A 21,269-nucleotide genomic window follows, 5' to 3' on the forward strand; every position below is an offset into this window, starting at 1 on the left:
CTCCCCCTCCCCCACCTTCTTATTTTGACTTCTTCCCCCTTCCTTTCCAGTCCTGATGAAGGTCTGAGCCTGAAAAGTCAGTGGCTTATTCCTTTCCTTAGATGCTACCAGACCTGCTGAGTTCCTCCAGCATTTTGTATGTGTTACTCTAGATTTCCAGCATCTGCAGAATCTCTTGTGTTTATGAGACCAAATCTATTTGTGTTAACTCATTGTTAGTAGATTGCTTCTTTGGCCTGTAAGCCTTGTGTTATTTATGAAATGAATTTGCTGTGCCATAAGGAAGATATCAATGTAAAGATTCAGAAATTACATCAGTGAATGGACTTCAATTTGCTGTTGAATGTCAGTGCTCTTGTTAATTGAGCCAAGTTCAATGTGTAACTGAGCTTTAAAAAAATGAAACATGGTAATATTCAGAGTAAAGTACTTACTCTTCATCGTGAAGTTGGCTCTGGAGCTGACGCATGACCCTGGGGTCTTCTGTTGAGTAACTGTGCAATGCCTGTATGAGAGACATAAATTAGTAAAGTTCAATAATTGAGGACAAATGGGATAGTTATTTTTCCAGGAATTATGAGATCAATTACTACACTGAGACAGAACAGAGTCCAGGTTCAAACCTTGTCTGACTCTATCATGATATAGCAACCTTAGTAAGCAGTAAAGGTTTATATCCAACCACTATTCCCTCTAAGCTACATGGCTGCACTCTCACTGAAATGCTCCCACACACATAGCCTTTGTTGCCGCGCAGCTGGAATTTTGAAATATAATGTTAATATCATTTTGAAATTATGCCAACGTAATTTTAAAATCTATGTTAATAGAATTGTGAAATACCCTGAAATTAATTGTGTTAATGAAAATAATCCTCACATTTTCTAAATCATAAATGTACCACAACCTTAATTTAAGTTTCAACCGGCAAATGAAACTTCTTATAAGGCAACACACACAAAATGCTGGTGGAACACAGCAGGCCAGGCAGCGTATATAAGGAGAAGCACCGTCAATGTTTCGGGGCGAGACCCTTCGTCAGGACTTGGCCCAAAATGTCGACAGTGCTTCTCCCTATAGATGCTGCCTGGCCTGCTGTGTTCCACCAGCATTTTGTGTGTGTTGTTTGAATTTCCAGCATCTGCAGATTTCCTCATGTTTGCTCTTCTTATAAGGCTGTGTTTTTAGGTATTTTAAAACTAACTAACATGATAGAAGTACCACTATTGTTGAAGCAATAAAAAAAATATCAACAACAATCCTGATATTCAAAAGATGGTGATGTTTATGTCAGATGGGGCAAATGTTATGCTTGAAAAGAATAATGGTGTGGCAGCGACTCTTTGAAGAGATATAAAGCAGCTGTCTGAGCAACTTTACATTGCACACAGAGAAGATCTGGGATTAGACAAAACACTGCTACGAACTGTGTATACAAAATTCAGCAGGTCATTGGTTAAAAAAGGAAAGGTAGAAGAACTAGATAACGTCACAGAATGTGAAGCTGTGTCATTTAGACCACTAAATGAAGTAAGATGGCTGTCATGACATTTTGTCGTTAATGCTTAGATAGATAGATACTTTATTGATCCCAAAGGAAATTACAGTGTCACCATAGTATTACAAGTGCAGAAATATACAAATATTATAAGAGAAGTATAGAAAGAGTAAAAGAATAAGTTACCTTGAACAGTGTAACAGGAGGGGGGGGGGTGTCATCACTTCCCCAACTATAGGTTGACTCATTATAGAGCCTAATGGCTGAGGGTAAGAATGACCTCATATAGCGCTCTTTGGAGCAGCGCAGTTGTCTTAGTCTATTACTAAAAGTGCTCCTTTGTTCAGCCAAGGTGGCATGCAGCGGGTGAGTAACATTGTCCAGAATTGGTAGGATTTTCAGTAGGGTCCTTTGTTCTACCACAGCCTGTAGTGTGTCCAGTTTGACTCGTATAACAGAGCCAGCCTTTCTAATCAATTATTGAGCCTGTTAGCATCCCCCGTGTTGATGCCATTTCCCCAGCACACCACTGCATAGAAGATTGTATTGGCGACAACAGACTGGTAGAATATGTGAAGGAGAGGCCTGCATACTCCAAAGGACCTCAGTCTCCTCAGGAAGTAGAGGCAACTCTGGCCCTTCTTGTACACAGCCTCTGTGTTGGTGTTCCACTCAAGTCTGTCATCCAGGTGCACCCCAGGTACTTGAAGGAATTGCAAAGTTTTGATCCAGTATTGTAAAGAGCAAGTTAATGAAGGTAATGATCCAATCAACAACTACTGCCTGAAGATTTTGACCTGTCACCATATTGAGCAGCATTAACTGTCCTTAACGATGCTTTAGAAGATCTAGCATGTCTTTGCAAATTCCTTCAGAAAACCTGTTTGAATACAACTGAAGTACTGCAGTATGCAAAAGGAAAAATTAAAAAGTTATGGTCACAGTATCTTGGCGATATCATTTATTAGAGTGACAAAGTGAAAGATCTACATGCATCTCAAAGTTCTGACGTCAATACTATGCCTATTACTTGATTCATTTAATGTGTGTAAGTACTTAATTAATAGATGTCCTGATGGTGACTTAAGAGAATGGCAAGCTTTTGATCCTGTTGCTGTTGCAAATACAACCAGTTTTCAATTTGGAAAGGAGAATGTTGTATAACTGACCAAAAAAATTCAGCTACTATTACAAACTTCCATGAAAGTATTGCCTCAAAAATATCACAGCAATACTGTGATTTCAAATTCGTTATTTCTGTTAAAGTTAAGACTGATTCAATTAAGACATTCACTGACATGTTGAACTATGTGTTTAGAAACAAAGAATTTGAAAAACTGTCAATTCTTGTTGACATCATTGGAACACTTCTAGCTTCTAGAGCTGCCTGTCAATGTGGATTCAGTCTTATGAATTCAATCAAATATAAATCCAGATACAGACTAAAGTGGAACATTTGGATGATCTAATGAATATGAAGATCTATCTTTCATCTAGATGCAAAATTAATTTGGACAGTGTTTCTAGACAATGGATTTGTGATAAAGACAGATGAGAAAAAGCTTATAAAATGTGAAAGGTTTTCTTTGTTATACTGTATTTCATTATACCCTTCAATTAATAAATAAAATAAAAATAATATAATTTTTCAATTTTCAATTTTTCAATATTCATAGCAGGCAAATGATAAAAAAACATTTAAAGTGCCAAATAGTTTTCAGGCTGTGCAAAAATTTGCTGCTCAGAGGAATGGTTGGCCTGTGCAGTTGTCAAAAAAGTGAAAATGTTGCAGACAACATTTATTTATGAAACCATCAATTCAAACATTAATGTTGTTTCACCCTTGCATTCCAATGACATCATTTGGGAGTTGAGAGGACATGCACGTGGACCTGCTATTACTTCACCATTCACATGAAGTTCCTTTATGGAATTATGAAGCTCACCTTTAACCTCTCATTTGTTATCCTCTTCTCATTCATTTCAACTCTCAATTTCTTGTTCTCCTGCTGCAGTCGTTCATTTGTTTCCTGTAGATGGCTGTGTTGTGATAAAGATTTCAACAGCAAATGTCATTACTACAGCAAAGATAAAGAAAACAAAGACAATGAAAACTAAAAATAAAGAACCAAAAATAAACATCTTGTGGTTATTATATAGGTGAAAATGTACTACAAGATCTTTGGAAAACTGATTCATGCCATTACATTTTTATAGCGCGTCAGAAAATCAGGAACTAAAGCGTCCACATATTGATTTTTCCACTTAGATGGTGCTAGTGTAACTATTCTATAGAAGTAATTTACAAGCCACAGAGCATGAATGCTACATTCCTGTGCACACCAAACTTCTCATTTATTCAAGTTAAATACATATCATATGAGATCAAGAAAAGGCTTGCATCCATTGTCAGAATAAAATGGATCTTGAATCCGAACTGCATCTTTTACAGCCCATAAGTTAAACTCTCTAGATATCAGTGCAAAGGCAATACTTGGAATATAATAAAAACAGAATATGATGTAAAGATTCAGGCTGTCAGGCAACAACAGTTGATATTTCAGTTCAATAACTCAGAACTGAAAAACAGAGGACTAGTGCTGCAAGCAAAGGAAATCGTGAAAGGATCACAAAAGTTATCCAAATGATGTGATGCATTCAGTGCCATCTTTTTCACAAATGAACTAGAGTAGCATTTGTGGATAGAGAAAAATTGACAATATTGAATCCCAAGAGCTGTGCAATGTTTCAATGAGGCATAATCTTGAGGAATAAACCTCCTGCTTCCATCTTGACACATTGCAACCTTCAATGCTGAAGTATGGTCATCCACTTGTTATATTAACTTAGTTTTTCTGTAGATCGTGGAAACTAAAACTGCTCATCCTGTATCTGATGGAATTTATGCTAGGTAGTAACTCTCATCATTTGTGAAACAAGAAGATCTGAATAAGTACTAGGGACATTGAATAGTATTAAATTCTAAAATGATTTGTTGTTCAATCAAATTGGTGAAAGAAGAAACAATTTAGAAACTATCTATTCAATTGTTGATGATATCGATGATTCAAGCTAGTACAACATTCACAAACTAGATCTGACTAAATGGCTGGTGTCAAGTTTCTATACTTCTTCCAGGATAGTAATTCTCTTTCTGAATAAGATTATACTTCTAACCTAGGACTACTTTGAAGAGATCCTCTGTTATTCAGTAGTTTGTTCACTGCAGTGTTATAGTTGCTAATCTTTGATCATAGGCCCGTGTATCTCGCATCAGCCATTCACCTTGTTTATATCAAATAGCAGCCAAACATAGAACCTAAATGTGTCCTGGAAAAAACTATTCTTTAATCCTCTCAAAGTTCACTTTAAGTTTTGTTTTTGCATAATAATTGTTATTATAAATTACACAGCAGTCTTATTGCGAATATAATATACTGAAACTGCCTCATCCCATCTTCACTTTATAACCCTTGATGTTTCATATGAAGTAATATGTTCCATAGCTTATCAATGACATTTAATGTGTTTGTAATGCCCTGGTTCATATTTTTACTGTTTGGCTGTATGTATTTCATTTTGGCATTTCTGTTAGAGCAGTCTGCTCTGTTTTCAGCTCATATTTGGGTTATTGTTGAAGATAAGAGAGAGGACAAATGTGTGCCATCCAATTAGAATGGTCGGATTAAGGGGAGGTTTCTCTGGTGAGGGACACCAAGGTTGGGCTTGGGGCTTTTGTTTGAGAGGAGATGAGGAGAGAAGATGCTGGGGAAAACCAGTCCTAGCATACGATCCGGTGGGAGACCCGTTTGTTCAAGAAGGATTGCGAGGGACATTTGGAAGGTGGTGTGTACTTTCACATTGACCGAGGGCCCAGTGCATGAGTGATAGAGAAGTTCAAGATGAGCTCCCTTGTGCACATTTGACTATTTAATTAGAATGGCCTCTTTCTTTTTGTATTCTTTACTAACCCTTTAGTTAAGATTCATAAATATAATTCCTTTAATTGTATGCAGTGTAATGTCTGTTATTTTGAGGTATTAATTTGTAACAGGGTAGCAAGTTACACAGCCTCCACACAAACTGGGGTTCGGGGTGGGATCGAGCGTGCCTCAATCTCTTGAGTTTGGCGGGGCCACAAGTTGTCTTCCCGGGACTTATGCAGCCAAGGAAACTAGGTGTGTTTCATTGTGGGGGCTCATCCAGGATCGATTTGAGTGGAGGTTTGATAAAACGGCAGGCAAAGACTTTGTTTTAGTTTAGACTAGCTCTGACGTAACGGCAGTGGAACTACCTGGTACTTTGTGTCCCCAGGAGCGGGTGGTCTGTGCGCTGTCCATACTTTCTGGGAGGAGGGGATTGTAGGCGAGCGGGCTGATTCGCAAGCCAGCTCTCCCATAGTGGGGGGGGGGGGGAGCAGAGACTTCAAAGACAGGTTGCTCTCGTTTTCTGCAGAGCGAGAGGAAGGTGCGTTCTGATTTGAAATGTCTAATGAGTCCCCCAGGGAGGAATGAGAATTCTGAGTTAGTGTCAGCCCTTATTCGCCCTTCTCTGGCGAATAAATGGCCCAGCGCACAGACTGAGACATCCCGGTTGTTATCGGCGGGTGCAGCACGATAAAGCTGACATGGAGTTGGACACTCTGAGGGGACGGACTAAGAAGAGGGGTGCAAGTGAATTGGTCCCGTGAGAAGGGGAGCAGCTGGTATTGTCCGTTATAACAGTGGTGAAGAGAGACACTTCAGGCGGGAGTGTGAACGATGGGAAACCCCTCTGAGAGTGAGCCCCCTGTGTATCTAAGCAGAGAGAGCCATTGGGAAACTTAGAGAGGGAATGGCCTGGCATCTCGGGGGGAACATGTTCCCAGCAATATATCAAGGAACAGCATAAAGCAAAAAACCCTATTCCTGAAGGCTCAGTGGGGCCAAGCTCCAGTGTATCACTACAGATACAGGGTGTTTATGCTAGAGCCATACTTGACACAGGCTTGAAGGTCACTTTGCTGTACTGTTCATTTTGCAACCAGTATGTGACGCATTTACCATTAATGCCACCCAGTGCACTATTGATCTGGGGTCTTAGTACAGATGTCCATCTGTATGATGGTTATTTATTGAAGCTGGAGTTTTTGGAGGCAGACGTGAGTAGCTGAGGCCCTTGATACATTAGATTTGGTTTGTCCAGACCCGGTCGAGAAGGACGAAGCTTCAATTCTTGTGGGGACGAATACACCTATTGTGAGGAGGCTCCAAGGCGAAAGTTGGAGTGAACTTTCAGAAGACATTGTCCATTCATCCTTTGTTCTGAGCTGCTTTTGAGGAAGTGCGTGGTTGCATTGGGCTGGATGATGAGTATAAACGAGGACTGTGTGGTTCACTGAGTCAAAACCAGTCGTGTTATGGCCAGGGGAAGCAGCGAGGGTGATGGGAAACCCCAAATTTCCCAGAGTAACTGAGGCCGAGGCCCTCTTGGTGGATGCTCCGGAAGATCATGAAGAGGAGTCAGGATTACCTGCTGGGAGTACTGGCGAGTCCCGAACTGCAAAAGCTTTCGGTTGTACAGATGAACAGGATGACAGTGTCAGGAACACTTCAGAGCGGGAGGTCAGCCTCAGGCGGGGGATGCCAATGGCGCTCCTCTTCCCGGTGATGGCAATGTCTGGTGTCCCTGTGAGACAAGCCGGGGAGAAACTCTCTCTGAAAAGAGGAAAGTTGACTGCCGAGTCATTCAATTTTGGGGATTTCCCAGTACCTGGAGGTTGGAAGGAGGTTGATAGAGCAAATGTTGAAACTGGTTCCTACTGACGAGTTTGAAGTGGGTTGTTCAAGAGCACTGGCTGCACCATCCAGGTGACAGAGGACACCACGTTCAGACAAAGGTTGCGGTGACTGGCACCTGCAGAGGTAAAGGACATTTGGCAGCATCTGCGGAAGCTGAAGGAAGCTGGGATCATCACTGAGTCCAGAAGCCCTTACGTGTCTCTGATAGTGGTGGCCAGGAAGAAGAATGGGAAGGTACGGATATGTGTGGACTTTCGGTCTCTGAACAGGCGTACAGTCCCCGACCAGTATACAGTCCCAAGAATTGTGGACACGCTGGCCTGCCTGAGGGTGCGATGTGGTTCAGTGTGCTGGACTTGAGGAGTGGGTATTACCAGATACCCATGAGTGAGGCTGATAAAGAAAAGACTTATCTGAAGTATGTGTCTGGTATAAGAAGGGAGCTGAAAAAGGCTTATGAATTAGCTGAGGTCCTGACTGCCAAGCAGAATCAAAGAAATAAGAGGAGGTAGGATCAAAAGGTTAGGTTCTCACAACAATGCCTGGAGACCAAGTCCTCATGAAGATTTTGGGGCTACCTGGTAAGCATAATTTGGCTGATCACTGGGTTAACACACCCTATGTGGTGGAGAGTCAGATGCCAAACGTACCAGTTTTCTGGGTGAAACCAGAGGATGGGAACGGGCCTGTCATGATTCTCCATTGGAACCACCTTCTATCTCTGGGTCAAGAGGTGTGTGTTGACATCGAGCCTGACCTGGGCCCTACACCTAGTAAGAGGACTCTGCGGCGACGCGGAGAGACTGAAGGACCAGCAGCAGGAAAGTTTAGACCGCCCCCCCCCCCCCACAAACTCTGAATGGGATACGGACTTGGAGGATGAGGAAATGGAGGTGTGGTATATGCTGCTTTTTGCTAACTCCCACTAATTGAGGAAAAGTTTCCCAACCCTTCTCACACTGAGGCAGATGAAATTGGGGGCAGGCGGAAGCTATCTGTGGACAAGCAGATTTGCAGCTGGCCCATGAAGTGGGGATGAGCTCTAAAGTAACTGGGAATGAAGCTGAGCTCAGCCCAGTGGCCGAGGGACCCGAGTTGCCGGAAGGCACGAGACAGGGGGAGGCCTTGCTATGTAGGCCAGAAGTATCCCAAGGAGTGTCTGAAACTGAAGATGTAGATGATGGGATATGGAGGTCTCAAAAGAGTCAGGAGACCCCCAGACAGGCTAGCCTATGTAGCACTGGGGGAACAGGATGCTATCACTATCCGTCTAGTGAGATATGTCACTACCATTTACAAATAGACTGGAGGTGCTGACATCATGAAAGTCCTTTGAAAGCGGTATTATTAATCTGAGATGACAAATTATTTCAAAGTTATGAGGACATGACTATTTTGGTGGGGGTAGAGCGCAATGCCCTGGTTCATATTTTTACAGTTATGCTGTATGTGTTTCATTTTGGTATTTCTGTTAGAGCAGTCTGTTCTGTTTTCATGCTTGTTTGGGTTATTGTTGAAGATAAGAGAGAGGACAAATGTGTGCCATCCAATTAGGATGGTTGAATTAAGGGGAGGTTTCTCTGGTGAGGGACACTAAGGTTGGGCTTGGGGCTTTTGTTGAGAGGAGATGAAGAGAGAAGATGCTGCGGAGAACCGGTTGTAGCATACGATCCGGTGGGAGACCTGTTTGTTCGAGATGGATTGCGAGCGATGTTTGGAAGGTGGTGTGTGCTTTCACGTTGACCAAGCACCCAGCTCATGAGTGACAGAAAAGTTCAAGATGAACTCCAACTTGTGCACATTTGACTGTTTAATTAGAATGGGCCCTTTTATTTTTGTTATTCTTTACTAACCCTTTAGTTACGATTCATAAATATAATTCCTTTAATCCTATGCAGTGTACTGTCTATTATTTCGAGGCATTAATTTGTAACAGGGTAGCAAATTACACAGCATCCACACCAACTGGGGTTTGGGGTGGATCGAGAACGCCCCAATCTCACGTGTTTGGCGGGGCTGGAGGTTGTCTTCCCTAGACTTATGCAGCCAGGGTGTTTCATGATTTTTGCTGGATTTATTTACTTTTGCATTATTACTTTATGGTGCAAAAAGCTATTTTAAATGCTTAAGGTCTTAAGAGTGAGCAACAGAGCTGCTTTATTTTCATACTAAGGTGTTATGTAAAGATTTCATCTTGTTAAGAGCTTTAGCTCAAAGTTTCAAACTTTAATACTTAAAAAGAAAATGTGATTAGTTTTAACTAACCATTGTTTTGACTTTAATTTGAATGACATGGCCACTGGAATAAGTGATTATCTAACTCTAATTCTCAAGTAATATTGTTTGTTATGTGCCTTGTCATATGATGTAGTTGATCATAGTCTTTCCATGACCATGACTGTTTTGGCAATCTTGGAAGTGATTTGGTATTGCCTTCTTCTTCTTTTCAAGATGGGTGACCCCAGGCTTTATCAATACTCCTCAGAGATTGTCAGCCTGGCATCAGTGGTTGCATAACCAGGACTTGTGAAATGCATCAGCTGCTCATAAAACCATCCACCACCTGCTTCCGTGGCTTCACGTGACCCTGATCAGGGGACTAAGCAAGTGCTACACCTTGCTCAAGGGTGGCCTGCAGGCTAGCGGAGGGAAGGGGTGCCTTACACCTTCTTTGGAAGAGATGTATCTCCACCCCAAGTAATATACTGTTAGCTTTACTTATTCAACCACTCTCCTGCAGTATGGTTACAGTGGTTGATCAAATCTTATGAATAATCCCTAATTACACATTATATCTAAACATGTAATATTAGCAAAACACATTTTGGGAAATAAAAGAATGAAAACTCTACTACATATGAATCAAAAGCGTAATGATGTAGATGTTGAAATGTTTCAGCAATCCACAAAAGTGGAGAGACAGAGAGAGAATGGGTGGTGAGTGAGCCAGCTTTTTCTGATACTTAAATAACCATCAGTGTCACACCTAGCCCTTAAAAAAACAAAGCTTTTGTCATCTTTGCTAGTAATTTATAATCAGTTTTAAAATGTCCTTTTTTTCAATTCTTTCCTTCCCTTTCTTGACATCGCCATCTCCATTTCAGGGGTGACTGATATCCACAGAAAGGCCACAGACTCCTATAATTCCTTTGACTACCATTCACCCGGCGTTCTGCAGAACCTCCATTCCATTTCCTGATCTTCTGTCTCTCTCACATCTGTTCTTACTGTGCATCCTTCCACAGTAGGGCTTTCAAGATGTCTTAATTTTCTTCAGCCAGACTTTCCACTGTGGTTAGCAATGCCTTATTATATTACTTCCATTTCCCACACCTCTCCTTCCACCCAGAATAAGGATAGAGTTTCCATCTCTGGCTCCCCCTCCATGAGCCTGCACAATCAAAGTATTATTATCCAAAGTTTCTGACGCCTCCAAAAATTGATACCATTACTGCTTTCAAGAGCACGATGTACATTTGCCTTTGGGATAATCTGGTTAATACTTCTATTTCCACTAAATGCAGTCTGCATTTCAGAGGCATGAGTGATATGATACTTCCTCTCTTCTCATTGTCCAGTGACCATAATATTCTTTCCAGATGAAGCATGAACCACTTAAATTTCTTCCCATTTAGTATATAACATTTAGTCTCTACTACTTTCGAGAAAACAATTCCAGATTGGATGATTCTTTTGTAGAACACCTCCATTCAATCTGCAAGGGTGAAAATCTATTTCTGGTGCTTGTTACTTTAATTCTCCATCCCATTCCCATCCTAGACTCTCTGTCTTCAATCCTTTGCATTGTTTCATCAAAGCTCAGTGTAATTTCTGCCTTTTAGCTCATATTTCCAGTAGTCAGTCTCTTTCTCTCTTGGTGATTTTCAATTTAATTTGTCTTCTCTGTTTGCTTGTTCCCACACTTACCTTCTTAATTTCCCTGACCTGTATCCACTCTCCTATCCAGTTTCAGCACACTTGCCTTCAGTCTCACCTGATATCCACCCAATCACAGAGCTCCCCATTCCATTTTTTGTGCAGTTTAAAAACTTTATCTCCTAACTTCTCCTGCTTGTGATGAAAGATTGACAACCTCGTATGCCTTTGTTCTTTCTCTCTACAGATACTTCCCGAGTTCTTGAGTGATTACAGCATGTCCTATTTTGATATACAGATAGGAATTATAGCAAAATTGTAAAAGCAAACCATAAAGTGTCCTGCTTGATGGCTCAATAATATTAGCGCCGGACTCCGGAGCGAAGGTTCCCGCCTTCAAATCCAAGTTGGGTTGAGCGTCGAGCTAGCAAGAATAGCTTGCTATGGAAACATCGTCATAACGGTGCCCCGATAATTCCACTGCCGAGTTAAGGGCTACTCTTAAACCATAAAGTGAATTCTAATATTAAAACTCAGAAAGTAAACAGCTTTATTCTGTTACTTTATTTAATACAGTGCCAATAATCATCGTCGTGGCTATCCCTCGAGGTCGAGGATGATGGTCTTTGTTCCGTTGATCTATCACAAAGTGAAGACACCCGTGCGTGTATTTGTTTAACGTGTACTTGATGTTGCACTCCAAGAAACACACGATACTTCATAACTCAACCAACTGATTCCAATGGCATGGAAATCACGACAATTGCTAATAATGTAAAGATGGTTGATCTTAAACTACTCCTTTACTTTTGCCTATTAATGGAGTAACCATAGAAACTCAAGAGACTGTAAATGTTGGAATCTGGAGCAACAAATAATCTGCTGGAAGAACTCACTATTTTAAGTGCACCTCAATTTAAAGTAAATAAGAGCCTATTACATTCAATGTCCTTAAGTAGAGGTGAGAGGACAGTCACCGAGATGCCCACAGGTCACATGGATCATAAGGCAGGGGAGACAAGGAAAATATGATGTGCGGAAGAAAGGTAAAGTGATTCTATGACCACATTTGCACAAACTCATCATTGACCTTGGCTTCCTGGAAAAATATTTACTTGCTTAGAAATATGATTCCACTTCTTAATAGTTAGAGTGATGTTTGCCCTGTCTGCTTTTGATCAATCCAGTTAATTGCTAAAAATAATTTTCTCATATTTGTCTCTGTAAGTCAATAAACAACAATGACCAAAAAGGAATTGGCTGTTTCCACTTTATAAATGAAGGAGTATTACCAGTCAGCACAGATCTGGTACGGTACTAATGACTCTGATATCAATACCGGGAAATCTGACATTTATATCATTAGTTCCCAACAACAGCACTTACTCTTTTTCAGTTGATAGTTGGAGAATTTGTTTAGTTTGCTCTTTGATCTTATTTCCAAGTTTTTCATTGGTTTGCCTGTGTTTTTGTAAATGGAAAGCATAACTTTTTAATTACTTGTGAATACAAGAGACAGGAAACATAATAACCATATTGAATTAGGCAAAGGTTACTCTAGTCTGCTATATCAATACCATCTCATTCTCTATTAAATAATAACTTACATCCTGTATATTCTGTCAATGTTTTCTGGTTTTATATTAATATTCAAGCATTCATCTTTTCTGTACGATGTAATGTCAAAGGGAAACATGTTTAATACTGTAAGACATAGGAGCAGAATTAAGCCATTTGACCCATCGAGTCTGCTCCAAAATTCAATCATGGCTGCTTTACTTTTCCTTTCAACCTCATTCTCCTGCCTTTTGCCATGACCTTTGACGCCTTACTAATCAAGAATCTATCAACATTTGCTTTAAATATGCCCACTGACTTGGCCCCCACAGCTGCCTTTAGCAATGAATTCCACAGATCCAGCCCTGGCAAAAGAAATTTCTCCTCATCTCTGTTCTAACAACCAGAATATTAAACAATTACCTGCTTTAACAGCTATGCAGTTATAAAACATTAATACCAATGAAAATTCTCAGGGATACTTACTTTTGGTCTTTTACCCACTGATTAACATTTGCCACAACCAGTTCACTCTCTCGATGTAACCTTGAACTGTCTGACCTTGCACCATGCAAGGATTTTCGTAAGGTCTCAAGCTGAAACAACCCATCCAAAAGTCTAAGTTAAAATAAACTGATTGCAATATACTTAAAACTCAAACAACATAATAAGAGTACTGGCAGTCCAATGATGCTGTCATAAAGTCATAAATGTTTAGTGTATATTCATTCATGTATTCAGTTCCTTTTCAACTATGCAACTAAAGGAAAAACAGTAAAGTGCAAGCAAGGAATGACACCGCAGATGTTGATGGATAAAAGCAGAAAATAATGATCATAATGGAAATTAAGTCGTCAAAACTGGACGGAAGGGTTTGGTACAAAGAATCAGTAAATTGAGAAACACTGTGGCTATTGAATACCCCAAGGTTGAAAATTAGAAAGTGCAGAATTCCCCAAAATAACCCAGCCCATGGACACTGATTGTATATCAGTTCACTTATCTAGTGGTTGGCTTTTCCTCCCATGCAACCATCCAGCCTCCATTTGCCTCAGGGTCATTGATCAGCACTGGTCCCAAACCTGATACTGGTCCTTATCCCTACTGCCCAATCAAATCTAATTTTCCCACCATTATCTTTTCCTTTCTCCTCATCACTAGCTGTTTCTAGTTCATTCAGCTGTAACTCTCCCATCATCAGATTGCAACTGGGACCTCAAAGTCTGACTCCACACACATTAATCACTTCTCATCCCCTAAAACTGCAAGGCAAAGCACATGAAGGCAATTGACCAGTAGTGGTTAAATGTGGTCCAAGGCTGTAGAATGCCCCTTTGGAGCATTTGATAGCATATACAATATTTCCTTGGCAAAACAGTTTTTTTCTAAGTAGCTCACAGATTATGTCAAAACCATTATCAGGTCCATAAACCAAATCAGTAATGACTGATGCCAGCAAATAAAACAGGTGTAGACTAGTCTGGGAATTCTTAATTGAGAGCCACATAAAATTATAGTAAGTACACAATACTAGTACACAAATTTTGTATTTAGTACAAGCAGCCTTTCAGAAGTGTTACAAAATTAGTGAAGACTGAGTTTTGTATTCTAACTCCTCGTTCTAGATTTCACTATTTCAAATCACATTCATGTTAAAAAGTCTGGATTGACAGAAAATGTAGTATCCATATAAAATGAGATCAAACAATATTTCCAGTCATTTATTACCAGAAGAGCCCTCCTGAAATAGAGACACTGCAGTCTAAATTTCCCATTGCATTTAATTACCCAACAAAATATTTCAATATGAAGAATCTGTACTGAAACAAAGCATGTTAAAAAAATAAGGTGGAAATAACCACTCTCTGGTGTCAATGAAGTGTTGAAGTGCAGACCAACACACTTTTCAACATCAATTTAAAGTGTGGCTGTGTGGTCATGAGGTGGTGTAATGAATATGGCAATTTCAGCCACTGCAGATAGCATGCTATATAAAAGCTGTCATGGTTGACAACATTCTGAATTCACTTTTTGTCCAACTGATGCACATCTCCTTTGGAGTGTCAATGAACAGACAGCTGGTAAAGGAATGCAGCAGCTTGTTTTAATAGAAATCTTCATGCAATGGAAATTAGATTGAACTGTAATCTATATTTCTTACAAGGTAAGCTATATTAAGCAGTATATTTGAGAACAAATCAAAAAGGCTCTTAAGATGAATTGTGTTTAAGGGATGCTGGTTAATCCAAATGACACCCTATTTAATCAAGATGGAAAGAAGTTATTATGCTAAAACAAAACTGGTTGGTTTACCTATATTGTTATTTAACTGGGGCTGCTAATGAGGAATACTGTTTACCTCATATACAAATGCCTTCATTCTTTCAATGGTGGTCTCCTTCTGATGCATTGCACCCTAAGGACAAACTATGCACTTGCATTTTTATGTTTACTTTTTCACAAATGTTCCACAGCTCTCTCACTCCTCTAGCTTCTTATTTTGATACGTGATTGCTTAGAAGTGAGGTGGAAGCCAAACCAAGTCTCATTTTAAATACATGTTTATAGAACTGAATTATGGATATGCCCCATATACTCTCAGTGTTCTACCTATGCCAGAAAGAAAATAATTTAAATTGACAAAAAAGACTAAAATCTACAATTTTGAAGTGTAAATACAGGGAGTTTCTGCTGACTATGTGAAGCCTTATGAAATTTGTCCTCCTGAGTCCTATTGTGGTTTTTCCTTTGAAAGAGATTTATTACACCAAGTCATTATTCCTGATAGTGACGTGATGCAGCTCAGAGAGTTGCTGCCTTGTAACACCTGACCTTAGGTATTGTTTGTGTGCATTTTGTTAATTTTTCATGTTCATGTGGGTTTCCTCCCACAATTCAAAGACTTGCTGATTGATACATTAATTGGCCTTTGTTAATTGCCATGCTGTGTAGGTGAGTGGTAGAATCTGGGAAAGCTGATAAGAATATCAGAATCAGGTTTAATATCACCAGCAGTTGATATGAAATTTGTTAACTTAGTGACAGCAGTACAATGCAATACATGTTAATATAGAAAAAAATACAGTAAATAAATATGTAAATCAATTACAGTAAGTATATATTGAATAGTTAAATTTAAAATAGTGCAAACACAGAATTAATCAAAGTGAGGTGGTGTTCTGATTCCATTTAGGAATCAGATGGCAGAGGGGAAGAAACTGTTCCTGAATCACTGAGTGTGTGCCTTCAGGCTTTTGTACCTCCTTCTTGAGAGTAACAGTGAGAAAAGGGCATGTCCTAGGTGATGGGGGTCCTTACTGATGGACACCGCCTTTCTAAGGCACTGCTCCTTAAGGATGTCTTGGATACTACAGAGTCTAGTACCCCAGTTAGAGCTGACTTATTTTTCAACTTTCTGTAGTTTCTTTCAATCCCGTGTAGTAGCCCCCCCCCTCCCCACACCAGATAGTGATGCAGTCCATCAGAATGCTCTCCACGGTACATCTATCAAAGTTTTTGAGTCCTTTAGGTGACAAACCAAATCTCCTTGAACTCCAAATGAAATGTAGACGCTGTCTTGCCTTCTTTATAGATAAGTTGGAACCAGGTCAGATCCTCAGAGATCTTGATACCCAGGAATCTGAAATTAATCACTCTCTCCATGTCTAATCCCTCCATGAAGATTGGTTCGTGCTCCCTTGTCCTACTCTTTCTGAAGCTCATAATTAGCTCTTTGGTCTTGTATCGGAAAGTATGGAGAATAAAATGGGTTTATTGTAAAAGTTTTTGATTGGTGTGGACTCGGTGGACTACAGGCTGTTTCTGTGCTGTTTATTTGTCTCAATAAGTGTAACAATAGGAGCACTGACTTCCCATATAAAACAAAAATGTAGATAATATCAAGGCCCTCTCCTATGCACTGAATCCTCCCGTCAAAAAAAACACAAGTATATCCTATAATGTTCTAAAAGCATTAACACATATTAATAAAAGCATCAGCAGATTTCAAATAATTTAAAGGAATTATTATTTTATCATTTATTAATAAAACAGTATAAAATAATGTCCTAAAATATACATACCTTTAATATAATAATCTTCAGTGCAATAACAGTTTGATGGGAGATGGTGTGCCACTGAACCCTACATCTGCCCACAGTGATGTTGGGTGTCAGATTGATCCTTACTCTGGGCTAGCAATTGTTCACCTAGGATTTGGAGGCTGGGATCAAGATGGCAGCAGGGAAGAGGAATTGGTTCATCTCCTGTATTTTCAGCTGCCTTGATTTTTATAAAGAAAATGAACACATGGAGGAATATATCTCTACATATTCATGCTCTTTTGGAGGCACTTCTACCTTCATGGTGCCACTGAAACCATTTGGAATAGGGCTTACAGGTATTTTGGATCTCACATACAGTGGTGCTAGAAAGTTTCTGAACCCTGTAGGTATTTCTCTATTTCTGCATAAGTATGACCTAAAGTGTAACCAGATCTTCATGTAATTCTTAAAACTAGAAAAAGAGAGCCTAATTAAATAAATAGCACCAAAACATTATACGTTAATTTATTTATTGAGAAAAATGATCCAATATTACATGTATTTGTTGGAACCTCTGAGGTAATGCCTTCTACAAAAGCTGTTTGGAGTCAGGTGTTCCAATCAATGAGATGAGATTGGAGGTGTGGGTTGTAGAGGTACCCTGCTCTATAAAAGAGACACACAAAGTCTGGTTACTGACAGAGCCTGCACTTCTCAAGGAAGTTCTGTTTATTTGCACCATGTCTTGATCAAAACAACTTTTGGAGGACCTTAGAAGAAGAATTGTAGAGATGCATAAAACTGGAAAAGGCTACAAAAGCATTTCTAAAGACCTGAGTGTTCATCAGTCCACAGTAAGAGAAATGGTCTACAAATGGAGGAATCTCAGTACTGTTGCTACACTCCCTTGGAGTGGACATCCTGCAAAGATCACACCAAGAGCACAACATGCAATGCTGATGGAGGTGAAAAAGAACTTAACAGTAACAGCAAAAGACCTGGGACAATATTCTGTGGACAGATGAGACAAAAGTTGAACTTTTTGGCAGAAATGCGCATTGCTATGTTTGGAGGGAAAAGGGCACTGAACTACAACACCAAAACCTCATCCCAACTGTAAAGCATGGTGGAAGGTTCATCATGGTTTGAAGCTGCTTTGCTGCCTCAGGGCCTGAATAACTTGCAATCATTGAGAGAACAATGAGTTCAAAACTGTATCAAGACATTTTACTGGAGAAAGTCAGGATAGCAGTCCATCACCTGAAACTTATTAGAAGTAGGGTAATGAAACAGGACAATGATCTGAAAGACAAGAGCAAATCAAAAACAGAATGGTTTAAAAAAAAGAAAATTCATGTTTTGGAATGGCCGAGTCAAAGTCCTGACCTTAATCCTATAGAAATGTTGTAGAAGGACCTGAAGCAAGCAGATCGTGCAAGGAAGCCCACCAACATCCCAGAGTTGAAGCAGTTTTGTGAGGAGGAATGGCCTAAAATTCCTCCAAGCTGATGTGCAGGACAAATCAACTGTTACTGGAAACTCTTGGTTGAAGTTATTGCTATACAAGGGGATCACACCAGTTGCTGAAAGCAAGGGTTCACATACTTTTTCCAACAAATGCATGTAATATTGGATAATTTTTCTCAATAAGTAAATGAACAACTATAATGTTTTTGTGCTATTTATTTAATTGGGTCCTCTTTATCTAGTTTTAGGACTTACATGAAGATCTGATCACATTTTAGGTCATGATTGTGCAGAAATAGAGAAAATTCTACATGTTCACAAACTTTCCAGCACCACTGTATCTGCACTGAAAATCAGTGGACAATCAGCACTGTATTTTAAATTCATCAACATTCAAAAAGTCTGTGGACAGTTATTTTCCTTTTAAAAGTATTTGAATCCATTGTTCCTTTTAAGATCCCAAATCTCAGCATTCTCTTGAGATTCCTCTTTCTAAATTAGACAGATACTGTATCACAAAAATTTTAAAAATCTGGCAAGAGATGTTACCTCTTCTGCTTTGGAATGGTACCTCTCTCGAAGTGAAGTCAGTTCTACTTTCGTCATCACTAGCTCTTCTTCCTTGCTAGTAAGCTCCTTCATGGTTTCATGGGTCTTTCTCTGTGACAACATCACCTGGCTGCTGAGCTCCATTAATCGATTCTCATAAATGTGTGCCTGCAGTGTAAGAAAGATCTTTCAGTCAGATTATCTTTGCATTGCAATGAGGTCTGTTTTATCACCATTTTTCTCAATCTGACAACCACGTCTTGTTTATTTTCTTCTTGCTCTTAATCACTGACAGTGCATAACATATCTATCTGTAAAGGTGCCTTTGTGCAACTTTCCTGACTAAATGAACAGGAAAGCGATTTGTTCTCAGGCTACTTATACAAGACTGTATTTGATTGTTAGGGAATATTTCACTGGACCTCTTAATGGGATAGCATTTGTCTTCTGGTTAGCGACTCCTTCACAGATCTCAAGTTTTAGTACCAGCTATGTAGTTCAAGGGGGAAGATTGTGGATATACAATATCTGACATTTGATACTCAAAATAAATATGAAAATCTCATCAACTCATTGGAGATTATGGCAGATGACAGTTCAAAATGAGTTTTAAACCACAGAGTCACTCAGCACAGGAACGTGACCTACAGCCCACTGAGTCATTGTCAGTTGTCAAGTATCCATTTACACAAAATCTTACGCTAATCCCATTTTGTTCTTCCTACCATATTCTAGCGTACATCTATGTACTAGGGTAAATAGTCTGTACAAAAGAGATCTGTACAAAAGAGATGTGTTAGACCTGAACCCAAGAGGGACCAATATCCTGGTGGGCAGGTTTGCTAGAGTTGCTTGGAAGGGTTTGAACTAATTTGACACAGAGATGGTAACCAGAGTGATAGTGCTGAGGAAGAGGCCATTGGTTTACAGAGACAGTGGGTAGTGAGACTGCTAGCAAGGAGAGGCTGATGATAGGACAAAATTGCAGTCAACAAGATGAATTGCAAAGTAAAAGGCAGGCAAAACCAAAAAGGGTGAATACGGGACTGAAGGTGTTATATATGAATGCACAAAAAATACAGAATAAGGTAGATGAACTTGTAGTACAGTTGCAGCTTGGCATGTATGACGTTGTGGACATCAGTGAATCGTGGCTGAAAGAATATTATAGCTGGGAGCTCAATGTCCAAGTATACACATTGTATCGAAAGGATAAGCAGGTAAGCAGAGGGGGTGGTGTGGCTCTATGGTAAAAAATGAAATCGAGTCATTAGAAAGAGGTGACATAGGGTCGGAAGATGTTGAATCGCTGTGGGTAGAGCTAAAGAACTGCAAGGGTAAAAAAGACCCTCATGGGATTTATAGACAGACCCTCAAAGAGTAGGAGGGATATGGTCTACAAATTACGATGGAAGATAGAAAATGTATGAAAAAGTGCAATGCTACAATAGTCATTAGGGATTCTGATATGCAGCGAGACTGGGCAAATCAGGTTGGTGCTGGATTCCAAGATGGGGAATTTCTAGAGTGGCTACAAGATGGCTTTTTGGAGCAGCTTGTGGTTGAACCCACTAGGGGATCAGCTATTCTAGATTAGGTATTGTGCAAAATGAACCAGAATTGATTAGAGAGCTGAAGGGAAAGGAACACTTAAGGGCAAGTAATATGCTAGAATTCAGCCTGCAATTTCAGAAGGAGAAGCTAAAGTCAGATGTATCAGTATTATAGAGGAGTAAAGGGAATTACAAAGGCATGCGAGAGGAGCTGGCCAAAATTGATTAAAAATAACACTAATCACTAATGATTAGTGATAATCAGAAAAGAACACAAGAATCACTGATGATGGCAGAGCCGCAATGACTGGCATTTCTGGAAGCAACTTGGCAGTATATATACATTCCATAGGGGAAGAAGTATTCTAAAGACAAGATGACACAACTGTGACAAACATGAGAAGTTAAAGCCAACATAAAAGTCAAAGAGGAGGCATATAATAGAACAAAGTGGGAAGTTAGAGGATTGGGAAACTTTTAAAAACCAACAGAAGGCAACTAAAAAAAGTCACTAAGAAGGAAAAAATGGAATAGGAAGGTAAGCTAGTTAATAGTATTAACGAGGATACCAAAAGTTTCTTCAGACATATAAAGTATAAAAGAGGGATAAAAGTGGACGTCGAATCACTGGAAAATGTGAGAGGTAGTAATGGAGACAAAGATATGGCAGATCATCTGAATAAGTATTTTGCATCAGTCTTCACTGTGGAAGACACTAGCAGTATGCCAGAAGTTAGAGACTGTCAGGGGGCAGAAATTGTCATTATTAGGAAGAAGGTTCTTGGCAAACTGAAAGGTCTGAAGATAGATAAATCATATGCACCAAATGGTGTACACCCCAGGATTCTGAAAGAAGTAGCTGTAGAGATTGTAATGATCTTTCAGAAATCAATTAATTCTGGCTAGGTTATAGAGGACTGGAAAATTGCAAATGCCACTCCACTCT

General features: G+C 39.7%; 1 protein-coding gene across 1 annotated transcript in view; it reads right to left on the reverse strand.

The window, feature by feature from the left end:
* Positions 1-21,269, reverse strand: part of pmfbp1 (polyamine modulated factor 1 binding protein 1) — a 649,032-nt gene that overhangs the window by 57,985 nt on the left and 569,778 nt on the right. Inside the window, exons 36-40 of the mRNA XM_073070291.1 lie at positions 18,771-18,938; positions 13,198-13,307; positions 12,541-12,615; positions 3,445-3,538; positions 435-505 (exon numbers count right to left, since the gene is read on the reverse strand). Of these exons, the coding sequence (XP_072926392.1) occupies positions 435-505; positions 3,445-3,538; positions 12,541-12,615; positions 13,198-13,307; positions 18,771-18,938 (518 nt within the window). The remainder of the gene's footprint in view (positions 1-434; positions 506-3,444; positions 3,539-12,540; positions 12,616-13,197; positions 13,308-18,770; positions 18,939-21,269) is intronic.

The sequence above is a fragment of the Hemitrygon akajei genome, chromosome 17, assembly GCF_048418815.1.
Source record: "Hemitrygon akajei chromosome 17, sHemAka1.3, whole genome shotgun sequence".
Taxonomy (NCBI): Eukaryota; Metazoa; Chordata; class Chondrichthyes; order Myliobatiformes; family Dasyatidae; genus Hemitrygon; species Hemitrygon akajei.